This window comes from Artemia franciscana, chromosome 17 (assembly GCF_032884065.1).
Source record: "Artemia franciscana chromosome 17, ASM3288406v1, whole genome shotgun sequence".
Taxonomy (NCBI): domain Eukaryota; kingdom Metazoa; phylum Arthropoda; class Branchiopoda; order Anostraca; family Artemiidae; genus Artemia; species Artemia franciscana.
The window spans coordinates 33,285,975-33,298,386 of record NC_088879.1 but is presented as its reverse complement, the minus strand read 5'-3'; the positions used below and the strand labels follow the sequence as shown (position 1 = coordinate 33,298,386).

Genomic DNA, 12,412 nt, shown 5'->3' with positions numbered 1-12,412 from the left:
GACCGGAATTCTTGGAAAACGTGAAAATCGAGGTATCTCGCGAATGGGTGATTGGATCTTAATGAAACTAGATAAATAGAAGAATCTCATGTCTCAGATGTTCCATTTTCTATTGAATCGGATCCAGGGACATAGAGGGTTGGAAGGGGAAACAGAAATTTTGGAAACCGGAAATGTTGGAAAATGCTTTGAGTGGAGAGATTGGGATCAAACTTGATGGGAAGAATAAGCGCAAGTTATAGATACGGGATTGTCATAATTGGTACAGATCCGTTCTCCTTGGGGGAGCTGGGGGTTGTTAACTTGAAAAAATTAGAAAGTTTGAGGCATTTTTAGCTTAAGAACGGGTGACTGGATCTTAATGAAATTTAACAATTAGAAGGAACTCATGTCTCAGAGCTCTTATTTCAAATCCCGACCAGATCTGTTGACATTGGGGGGAGTTGGAGGGGAAACCGGAAATTTTTGAAAACGCTTATAAATGTCGTAGATACGTGGTTGACATAACCGGACTGGATCCGCTCTCTTTGGGGGAGTTAGGTGGTGGAGTCCAGTGCTTTGGCGAGTTAGGTGCTTCTGGACGTGCTAGGATGACGAAAATTGGTAGGCGTGTCAAAGAGCTGCACAAATCGACTTGGTAAAGTCGTTTTCCCCGATTCGACCATCTGGGGGGCTAAGGGGACAGGAAAAATTACAAAAATTGAGGTATTTTTAACTTACGAATGGGTGATTGGATCTTAATGAATTTTGATATTTAGAAGGATTCGTGACTCTGAGCTCTTATTTTAAATCCCGACCTGTATTAAGCCTCTGATTTTCCTTTTAAAGAAATCTATTGATTCCTAGAATTTTGCTAGAGCTCATACCATATGAGCTCTTGGCTCTTCCGGCCTCGTCGCAAGTGCCATACGAGCTCTTAGTTCGTGTTATTTATTCTGCCTATATATTTATTTGTTTTATATTTACTATATTTATATGGTATGGTTATCTTTGTTTTATTTTACCGATGTTATTTGACCCAACTCTTACCAAATGGTAACTCTTTACTTAAGTTACAATTATTTACCAATAAAAGTTTACTTTTTATTTATTGCTCTATTGATGTTCTTTTTTGCAGAAATTTTCGTCTTCTAACAACATACCCACGCAGAGAATTTGGTAACGATGATCGGACTCGCACATTCCAGGAACTACAGCTTGCACCATCTGCGTCTATTTTAGTCATTCCTTCGACCGTAAGTTGATTCATAATGCGTTCCATGACGGTAAAGCTTGGTTTGAACAAGGACTAAAACCTCCTTTTGGTATTATGATTGTATGGTCTACGACAAGGCCGTATCCAGGGGGAGGGTTACCTGGTTTGAACTCCTCCTATCTGAAATTTTTATCCGACCCGTAATAACAAAAATGCATTTAAACGAATTTTTTATGCGTTTGTGAACATTTTTTGTCGAACAAAATCCTGGGTCGAACCCATCGTCGAACAAAATCCTGGGTACACTCTTGTTCCACGATCTTCTCACTCGAACAGGAAGACCCGGAAATATTTAGTCAAATATTAAAAGTATTCTTCATGTCACAATTTTTCTGGGTAGGGCTACTTAGACTGATTCTAGGAAAGGATGTGAATTCACATCTTTTTATAGTTATAAATAGGGTTAACAATCGTTATCCGTGAAACAAATTTGATTGATCAGTCCTTAGGACTGTGAAACAGGTCAGCCTTGTAACGAGTTGAATATAAAAAAAATAAGTTTTCTGAAATAAATGTAAATGGTGATATTAATGCTCAAAATAAGCAGAAACTATGGTACGTATGAGAGTAGCTGCAGTCTTCTCAAACCCCACAATTTACGCTAAAGTTAACTTGTAATAATTCAACAAAAAGAAGAAACTATGGTACGTATGAGAGTAGCTGCAGCCTTCTCAAACCCCACAATTTACGCTAAAGTTAACTTGTAATAATTCAACAAAAAGAAGAAAACTATGGTACGTATGAGAGTAGCTGCAGCCTTCTCAAACCCCACAATTTACGCTAAAGTTAACTTGTAATAATTCAACAAAAAGAAGAAAACTATGGTACGTATGAGAGTAGCTGCAGCCTTCTCAAACCCCACAATTTATGCTAAAGTTAACTTGTAATAATTCAACAAAAAGAAGAAAACTATGGTACATATGAGAGTAGCTGCAGCCTTCTCAAACCCCACAATTTACGCTAAAGTTAACTTGTAATAATTCAACAAAAAGAAGAAAACTATGGTACATATGAGAGTAGCTGCAGCCTTCTCAAACCCCACAATTTACGCTAAAGTTAACTTGTAATAATTCAACAAAAAGAAGAAAACTATGGTACGTATGAGAGCAGCTGCAGCCTTCTCAAACCCCACAATTTACGCTAAAGTTAACTTGTAATAATTCAACAAAAAGAAGAAAACTATGGTACGTATGAGAGTAGCTGCAGCCTTCTCAAACCCCACAATTTACGCTAAAGTTAACTTGTAATAATTCAACAAAAAGAAGAAAACTATGGTACGTATGAGAGTAGCTGCAGCCTTCTCAAACCCCACAATTTACGCTAAAGTTAACTTGTAATAATTCAACAAAAAGAAGAAAACTATGGTACGTATGAGAGTAGCTGCAGCCTTCTCAAACCCCACAATTTACGCTAAAGTTAACTTGTAATAATTCAACAAAAAGAAGAAAACTATGGTACGTATGAGAGTAGCTGCAGCCTTCTCAAACCCCACAATTTACGCTAAAGTTAACTTGTAATAATTCAACAAAAAGAAGAAAACTATGGTACATATGAGAGTAGCTGCAGCCTTCTCAAACCCCACAATTTACGCTAAAGTTAACTTGTAATAATTCAACAAAAAGAAGAAAACTATGGTACGTATGAGAGCAGCTGCAGCCTTCTCAAACCCCACAATTTACGCTAAAGTTAACTTGTAATAATTCAACAAAAAGAAGAAAACTATGGTACGTATGAGAGTAGCTGCAGCCTTCTCAAACCCCACAATTTACGCTAAAGTGAACTTGTAATAATTTGACAAAAAGAAGAAAACTATGGTACGTATGAGAGCAGCTGCAGCCTTCTCAAACCCCACAATTTACGCTAAAGTTAACTTGTAATAATTCAACAAAAAGAAGAAAACTATGGTACGTATGAGAGTAGCTGCAGCCTTCTCAAACCCCACAATTTACGCTAAAGTTAACTTGTAATAATTCAACAAAAAGAAGAAGTTTTTTTTGTCTACTGGAAGTAATAAGTTACATTAAAACTTGAAACAAACAGGAATTATTTTGTATATGAGAGGAGCTGCCTCTTCCTCAACCCTAGGAGCTTTTAAAATTAGACATATCGGATGGATTTCGCGTTGTGCCGTTGTGGCGTCACTTACTTCGCTTTCCCTTTGTAAAATGTATTGTCTTCTATCTGAAGCTAGTGTAAAGGTCCAAGGATCGTGAAGATGAAGTCTAATTTTTTTGATTGGTTAAGTGGAAACTTACACAGCCAATTATATGTTCAAAACTAGGGAAAAGAATCAAGAATCCAATTTCTTATGAAAAATAAACTTCGATATGTTGCTATAGAGTTTTTGGGTGCATCAGATACATGAGTAACCGAGTACATTTTTGGGTAAAAGTAGAAAAAAATTAGCTAAAAACATATGACACCAAAAAGCTTATAGAGATATAACTTTCTTTGAAGGTGAAGTTGTCTTTGGAATTAACGTATTGTTAATATTCGAATTTTTGAATTTTTACTGACCAATGTTGTCAAATTTACTTAGTTGGTTTTACTTATTCATTTTTACAGTTTAATGTAAAAACTCTAGCAAAAATGTTGTTCTTTCCTACAAACTTTACTATTTTTGAAACAGTCAAAGAAAAAATAAAAAAATCGTGATTTTCAGGTGTGAATACACCACACATAGTGTTTTTTTTGTGGGGGGGCGTGTTGTTTGATGGAAGTGAATGTTCTTATTTTGATCTTCATTGTACTTTAAGGGTATTTATCTATATATCTGACTAAGAATATGTATGGCAGTTTTCCGGGATGCAGCATTTTAGTGATAATAGCAATGAATTACTTTCATATTATTATGGGAATTTTATTTATTTGTTTTTTTTTTTCACCAAAAGATTTTATTAATAATTGAATCTAAAAATGTATATATTATTTTTTTCATTCGCTAATAATCATTAAATCCCCAATATTGAAGAAATACAACCCCAAAGCCAGGCAATGGGTAAGTGGTACACAATGGCAAATCATAACGTAGAATAAATTTAGTATTTATTATGACAACCTAAGACCTGAGCTGAAAAGGTCTGGATAATAAATTTAAATACCTTGCTAGACCAGACTAGCTATACATAACATTGAGTAAAAAAGCAAAACAAAGAATGATAAAGAATGCAAGAAATTAAGGTGATTTTTAGTCAGTTGGAAAAAGTGAAGAGACAAAACAGTTATTTCGGCAAGCCGTCCTCAGTGCTCAATACACACACTTACACACACAAAAAAAACTCTAACCTATAGAGTATTTTGTGTTTAGGTTGGCGGAGGTTCTTACTCATATGCCTGCTTCGTCTTTTCGATTTTTTCCAACTTCGAAAATCAGCCTCGTTTTTTGCTGTCTTTAATTTTTTTTTCTTCACGCCCAGATAGAACATTAAATATTGTATATGTTTCTCATTTGTTCATCGCTCATTGCTCAATTTTGCTCTGAGAAATGTGGGAATATGAAGTAAAGATCAGTATAAAGTTCATGAAAAAAGTGGGAATCTTAAAATATAGTAATTTACTTTTTGTTGTTTGGACATACCTGATTTTGATGTCTTGGCTATTGCATTTTCTCTGCTTATTTTCCTTAGTTGGCTATAACCATAATTCACTGCTGAAGACCGACACTAAATATATTTTGGTTCCACTTTACCAAAATATATTGTTGCAATTCACCTGGACTGCTACAGTTTTATGGCACTTGGTATTAACCAAGTGATATATAGTGATCGCAAATTCTGTTGGTCTGTCGGTCTGTCCCGGTTTTGCTACTTTAGGCACTTCCAGGTAAGCTAGGACGACGAAATTTGGTAGGCGCATCAGGGACCTGACCAGATTAAATTAAAAATAGTTGTTTTTTTCCGATTTGACCACCTGGAAGGAGTGGGGGGGGCGGTTAATTCGGAAAAAATAGAAAAAATTAGGTATTTTTAACTTACAAACAGGTGACCAGATCTTAATGAAATTCCACGTTTGGAAGGATATCGTGTCTCAGAGATATTATTTTAAATCCAGACCGGATCTGGTGACATTGGGGGGGGGGAGTTGGGGGGGGGCCTAAAATCTTGGAAAATGCTTAGAGTGGAGGGATCGGGATGACACTTGATGAGAAAAATAAAAACAAGTCCTAAACATGTGATTGACATAACCGGAACGGATCCACTCTCTTTGGGGAAGTTGGGAGGGGGAGGGTTAATTCTAAAAAAATAGAAGAAATGAGGTATTTTTAACTTACGAACGGGTGATCGGATCTCAATGAAATTTGATATTAGAAGGATATCGTGTCTCAAAGCTCTTATTTTAAATCCCGACCTTATCTGGTGACATTGGGAGGATTTTTTTTTGGGGGGGGGGAACCTAAAATCTTGGAAAACGCTTAGAGTGGAGGGATCGGGATGAAACTTGGTGGGAAAAATAAGCAGAAGTCTTAGATACGTGATTGAAATATTTGGAAAGGATCCGATCTATTTGGGGGAATTGGGGGGGGGGGAATTCTGAAAAATTAAATGAAATTTAATGAAATTTGATATTTAGAAGGAATCCATGTCTCAGAGCTTTTATTTCAAATCCCAACCAGATCTGTTGATATTGGGGGAAGTTTGAGGGGGAAACCGGAAATCTTGGAAAACAGTTAGAGTGGAGGTTTCCCAGCCCCCCCCCCCCCCCCCCAAAAAAAAAGAAGGAGGTTTGGAAACAGAAATTTTGGAAAACGCTTTGAGTGGCGAGGTTGGGATGAAACTTGATGGGAAGAATAAGCACAAGTTCTAGATACGTGATTGACATAATTAGAACGGATCCGTTCTCTTTGGAGGAGCTGGGGGGTGTTAATTTGGAAAAAAATTAAAAAAATTGAGGTATTTTTTAACTTAAGAACGGGTGACCGGATCTTAATGAAATTTGATATTTAGAAGGAATTCATGTCTCAGAGCTTTTATCTCAAATCCTGACCAGATCTGTTGACACTGGGGGAGTTGGAGGGGGAAACCGGAAATCTTGGAAAATGCTTAGAGTGGAGGAATCGGGATGAAGCTTGGTGGGTAGAATAAGCAAATGTCGTAGATACGGGATTGACATAACCGTACTGGATTTGCTCTCTTTGGGGGAGTTGGGGGGTGGGGTTCAGTGCTTTGGCAAGTTTGGTGCTTCTGGACTTGCTAGGACGATGAAAATTGGTTGGCGTGTCAGGGAGCTGCACAAATTGACTTGATAAAATCGTTTCTTCTGATTCGACCATCTGGGGGGGCTAAAGGGAGAGGAAAAATTAGAAAAATGAGGTATTTATAACTTACGAGTGAGTGAGCGGATCTTAATGAATTTTGACATTTTGAAGGTCATCGTGACTCAGAGCTCTTATTTTATATCATGGCTGGCATTAAGCTTCTAATTTTCCTTTTGAATCAGTCAATTTTGTTATATCTCATACCATATGAGCTCTTGGCTCTTCTGGCCTCGTCACATGTACCATATGAGCTCTTAGCTCTTTTTTGTCCAACTTGTTATGAAGTAAATTGGGAGGCGGAGTAAGCTCAGTTTGTTTTAAGATATGTTTAAGATAGTTTTAAGACATTAATGTAAGTTGTTTAAGACGAGTTGTTTTAATACATTTATGTAAGAAGTTAAAATAACTATTCTTTTGTCTGTTAAATTTATTTCGTTTATATTTGGATAAATTAGAAAAAACTTTTTCCACAAAATAAGTTTTTCACAGGAAATAAAGAACTCCGTTAAGCCATAAAGGAGCAGAAATAAAGACAAATATCTTCGAAGCGTAAAACTACCACAAACCACCATCAATAAACAAATGAAACCCAAAACGAACAAAAGGTACAATAAATAACCGCGTCAAACGCAAAGCGAGTAGAAATTAACATGAGTAGGGTTAACAACCCCCATGCCTTCTCAAGGCCAGAAAACAATTTGCAGTTAACTGAAAACAAATACATTATATATGTTTTCATTTTTTTACTTTAATAAATAAAATTATTAAGACTAAAGAGAAATATGAGTATATTAAAACCGGCAATCCACGCTATTTTTTCTGTTTTGTTTTCTTGTAAAGTCCAGGTTATGTTCTGCTCTTGAGACGGCAAGCCAGAACGCAAAACCAGAAGAAATTACGAAATATATGACATATATATATATATATATATATATATATATATATATATATATATATATATATATATATATATATATATATATATATATATATATATATATATATATATATATATATATATATATATATATATATATATATATATATATATATATATATATATATATATATATATATATATATATATATATATATATATATATATATATATATATATATATATATATATATATATATATATATATATATATATATATATATATATATATATATATATATATATATATATATATATATATATATATATATATATATATATATATGAAATAAAAAAATTGATTACACAACTTGCTCTAAAAAATACATGCTCACATTGATCTTTACTTAAGCAATGCTATTGCGTTGCCTATCATAGGAAAAGGACTGCAATTCCATTCTAGGTAGTTTCAACTATTATAAAATAATTTGAATGTGGTTATCTATAGTGAGTATCCTATGTTGAGTTTGCTGGTCTCGGCTGAGTGTATGTCAAGCCGTATGTATCCGAAATGATGAGTTGTGATCCAAACGTATTGTCCATCAACATTTCTGTTGAGGAATGATAATTTTCAGTTGAGGGAAAAGTGCATGTATCCAAAATGATGAGTTGTAATCCAAACGTATTGCCCATCAATATTTCAGTTGAGGAATGATAATTTTCAGTCGAGGACTGAGTGTATGTATCTGAAATGATGAGTTGTTATCCAAACGTATTGCCCATCAACATTTCAGTTGAGGAATTATAATTTTCAGTTGAGGACTGAGTGTATGTATCCGAAATGATGAGTTGTTATTCAAACGTATTGCCCATCAACATTTCAGCAAAATTTCAGTTGAGGAATGATCATTTTCTAAAAAGGATTAATAGTTGTTTTTTATTTTTTATATAGGCTATTTATTTATTTTTTTATGAAAGAGTTTTTGTGAGTAATGTTTTCACATTTGTCATTGCTATATTTCAGGAAGTCACTCGGCATGGTGGTGAAGGCATGATGTCCTCTCTTATTCAAATGCTGGCTGCTCCTTTAATCACTTTATTTGGCTATATTCGCTTGTTCATATTCGGAACCGCCCTCCCTCCAGCTCCTGCAACTGAAAATCAAGTACCGCGCCAAAGGGATAGTTCAGCTCCATTGAATCGAAATGATGAAAATAGTGACGCGACCTCTTCAAGGTGAGCTAAAATTCGCAAATTTAGCCAATTCTTTTTAGACTTTTTAATCATATAGGTTTTTTTTAGACATTAGGACAAAGACGAAAGAATCGCAAAGAAAAGAGAAACGATGATTAGGTCGTTAGATATTAGGACAAAGACGAAGAAATCGCAAAGAAAAGAGAAACGATGATAATTAGGACATTAGCCATTAGGACAAAGACGAACGAATCGCAAAGAAAAGAGAAACGATGATAATAACACCCAGTAAAAAAAATGAAGAGGACAAAGTAAATATTTCGATCAAGACTTCCGCTTGACCGTCTTCTGTGCAAATAGCGTGTTCTTTTTGACAAATCAAAATACTTTGAGAAGGATAGGCTTTGTCATATGTTCCAATGGCTGTTATTATCCTAGTGTTTCTCTGGCTGCTATTATCCTCGTTTCTATCTTCTATACGATTTTTTTGTTTTATCATGATTAGCCGTTGTAGTCTTAGTAATTATTTAAACATTAGGGTCTCTGCTATGAACGATTAGTTGTTTAATGTTGTCTGTACTGAGAGAGTACTGTAGGCTACAAACTAATTTGTGAAAAACTAGCTAGACCATATGTTCTTAACGTATTAATTATGGGAATTTCAAAAGGTGTTTGACAAAATCAAGAAAAACCCTAAAATGACCACGAAAGCGAGAGTGGTTTTCAGCCAGTGAACAAAGCGACTTATCCTATTTAGTTTTCAATAGGATGAGATATTTCCGGTTTTTGGTTAAGATTCAGTACACCGTATTATTTTGCTTTCATCAAGCCTGTAACACTCCAAATGTCGAAACTTGTACGGTCTCTCCTATAATTTCAAATATGTTTTAAAGTCATATATTTTATGTTTTTTTCGTAAACTAGCACATATTTTTCTACCAACATTCTTTAAAAAAAATTGATTAATTTTTAGTAAAAAATGCAGATCAAACATGGTAGGATTATTGGCACAGGAATATATGTGTCCGAAGGTTTAGTTTAAAGTTAATGTTTTAAAACAATCGTACATGTGCCTACCTTCATTTTTAAACTTGATACAAAAATTAAGATAATAAGCTATAATTTAAAAAGTTATCAAAAAATTACGACAAAATTGTCAAAAGCAGTAAATTATTTATAATAAAGTTTTAAAAGTAATTTCAACAATTTAAAAAAAAGTAATCAAGTGACATAAGAGGGTCACGTGCAAATAAAATATACTAATTACTTCAACATAATATCGTCAACTAACAGATTATAATTATTCGATAATTACACAGATAACTATCTGTATTCAATTACACAAATTACCGATAGCTGTCAAATATCTATTTCTTTTATTATTATTTTATATTGTATTTTGTTATTTACAAGACAAAGAAATTTATTAACAAAAATAACGCTTACGTTATCTTTCAACAATAACCGGGGTAATCCATTGGGTTGTATATGATGGTTGTTTCCGTCCTTATAATCTACTATTGTATATTCACACTTCATCTGTAAATCAAAATCTCATAACAAAGCTAAATCTAAATCATTAACAACATACTCGTGAACTGATTAACATTATCTGCTACCTTTTTGCTTTCTGGGCAAAAAGGTAGTAAGTGCAAAAAGTAGGTGGAAAAAGGTAGCTTTCCGTGCAATTCTGTAAAACGAGGAAATAAAGATCCACGTGGAGTACTCTGTGCCTCAGACACTATCCGCGAAGAAAGCCAGGTTTCATAAGAATGATAAAAGAGTTAGACTGAATTTTTTTTTCTTTTCTTTTTTTTTAGATTTATTCATGGTAAAATACATAAATAATAATACACTATATTGTTCCCAAAAAGGCTTTTGGCCTGCAAAGAAGGCTGATGATATACAAGTTACTAGCTCAGAGAAAAAAAACGTTTTTCGTTAGTTTTTACTTCACTTCTGTTTTCTCTCTTTGTATGTTTTACGAATGATCATATTCTTGTATTTTACTTCATTTATTTTACTTTCGTTAGTTTTTACTTCACTTCTGTTTTCTCTCTTTTCATATTTTACAAATAATCATATTTTTGTATTTTATTTTTATTAAGGTTTTGTAATTTTCATGTCAATAAATATAAAAGAAGAATTGTCTAGCTATTCTGATTCCAAATATACCAAATTAATTACGTCTAGTTTGACGTGTCCAAAGTTACGTTTAAAAGTTATCAATTATTGCGTTGAAACTGTGACGTCACTTAGATAAGACTCGGTTTGGTTTGAATACAGCTTTACTAATTTGTAGGCTATTTATATTCCTATCTATTTAATTTGCCAATTATTAAACGGCTTAATATACGCATTATTAAACCAAATATGTCTACCCTTACTGAAAACTAACCCTTATTGAAAACACAAAAACCAAGTATAAGAAATAGGAATATTGATTTGAAAGTCAAAAGTGAGTGCGTAGCTTGACAACAATGAACTAATCTATAAAGCTTACACCAGTATCTTACACATATTTTATAATCTTACACCAGTTGTGAAATTAGTAACTTTCAGTATACAGTTAAAATTATCTTAAAACATAAGCGTAAAATTAAATTTTTTTTAAATAGCTGCAAAGTCCTTGAAGAGCATACAGAAATATTGGTTTGATTTGTACTAGTCGTATTGATATATATTATAATGTTAGATAGACTGTGAAGCAATAATTGTTTTTCGTTTCAAGTTTCAACCTCGCTCTTTATAACACATTTATTTTTTCTGGAGTAAATTTCTATAAATAATAATACATTTTTTCTGTTAGCAAGATTAACAGTTTATCATTGCAACGTCAAGTCACCCAAAGCCAACCTGCCTTTTGTGGTTTCTACTATCTTTAAGCCACCCAATAAAAAGATAATTTGACATTTAAAAATAGGTAGCTAAAAATGTCCAGCACAGTTCGAAAACACTTTAAACCCTCATTTAAAATTTCTTGCCGAAATCAGAATTTGTGATGTTATCCTTCCCAGCCCAATGCGAAAGCTATTACTTCAATGTCGTATGCATTTTCCTTGCAAACTAGACTTCTCATAGTGCTTAAGATGAATATAAATTGAATATAGGTAGATTTAAACTTTTATCTGTTTTATCGTATATCTGTATAGCTTTTAACCATTTGCTTTTGTTTATATTTTGAGTGTTGCTTTTATCATTTTTTTTTGTTCTTTATGACTCTTCTTTTTTCTTAACCTGCGTTTTTTACACTTTAATTGGTATTCGTCGAAGGAATACTGGTTCAGCCACCGCAGTTGATCGAATTAGTTTAGGCACTTTATAACTACCCTATTTTGTCTGCTTTTGAAACTACGAACAACAAAGCTGCGATATAAACATAAGCTGAATATGGATATTTTTCCTTTTAGTGGTGTTCGTCGAAGGAATACTGATTCAGGGAGCACAAGCAGGCGTGAAGGCAATGTACATCGTTTTGTCAATCGGCAAGATGAAGATGATGAAAATAATACGTGGAACGGGAATTCCACACAGCAAATGTAAATTTCTTTTTTAGGGTTATACTGTTTTGCTTAAATACTGAGTTGTCAAGTTGACTTATTAAATGTTCTACCGGCTTTAATTTCAGTTGTTGGTTGTTGTTTTTTTTATATTTATTTTAGGAAAGAGCTTTTACTATAAACTAATGAAGGGTTAGTTTGCCTCCTTTGTTTTCTATAAGACACAAGATCTACAGCGCATGTCTGAATGTCAACCAATCATCTGTAATATAGGAACTTCTCAATCAAATCTTTAATTGGAATTCAGGCATGAATGGTAGATCTTGAAGTAC

The 12,412-nt window shown here is 33.5% G+C and overlaps 1 protein-coding gene across 2 annotated transcripts in view; it reads left to right on the top strand.

Moving 5' to 3' along the window:
• Window positions 1–12,202, top strand: part of LOC136038159 (UBX domain-containing protein 4-like) — an 86,406-nt gene extending 74,204 nt beyond the window's left edge. For both annotated transcript variants that reach the window (XM_065721217.1, XM_065721216.1), the window contains exons 10-12: window positions 1,118–1,235; window positions 8,411–8,622; window positions 11,991–12,202. In XM_065721217.1, the coding sequence (XP_065577289.1) occupies window positions 1,118–1,235; window positions 8,411–8,622; window positions 11,991–12,123 (463 nt within the window). In that variant the 3' untranslated portion in view covers window positions 12,124–12,202. The remainder of the gene's footprint in view (window positions 1–1,117; window positions 1,236–8,410; window positions 8,623–11,990) is intronic.
• Window positions 12,203–12,412: the final 210 nt, after the last annotated feature.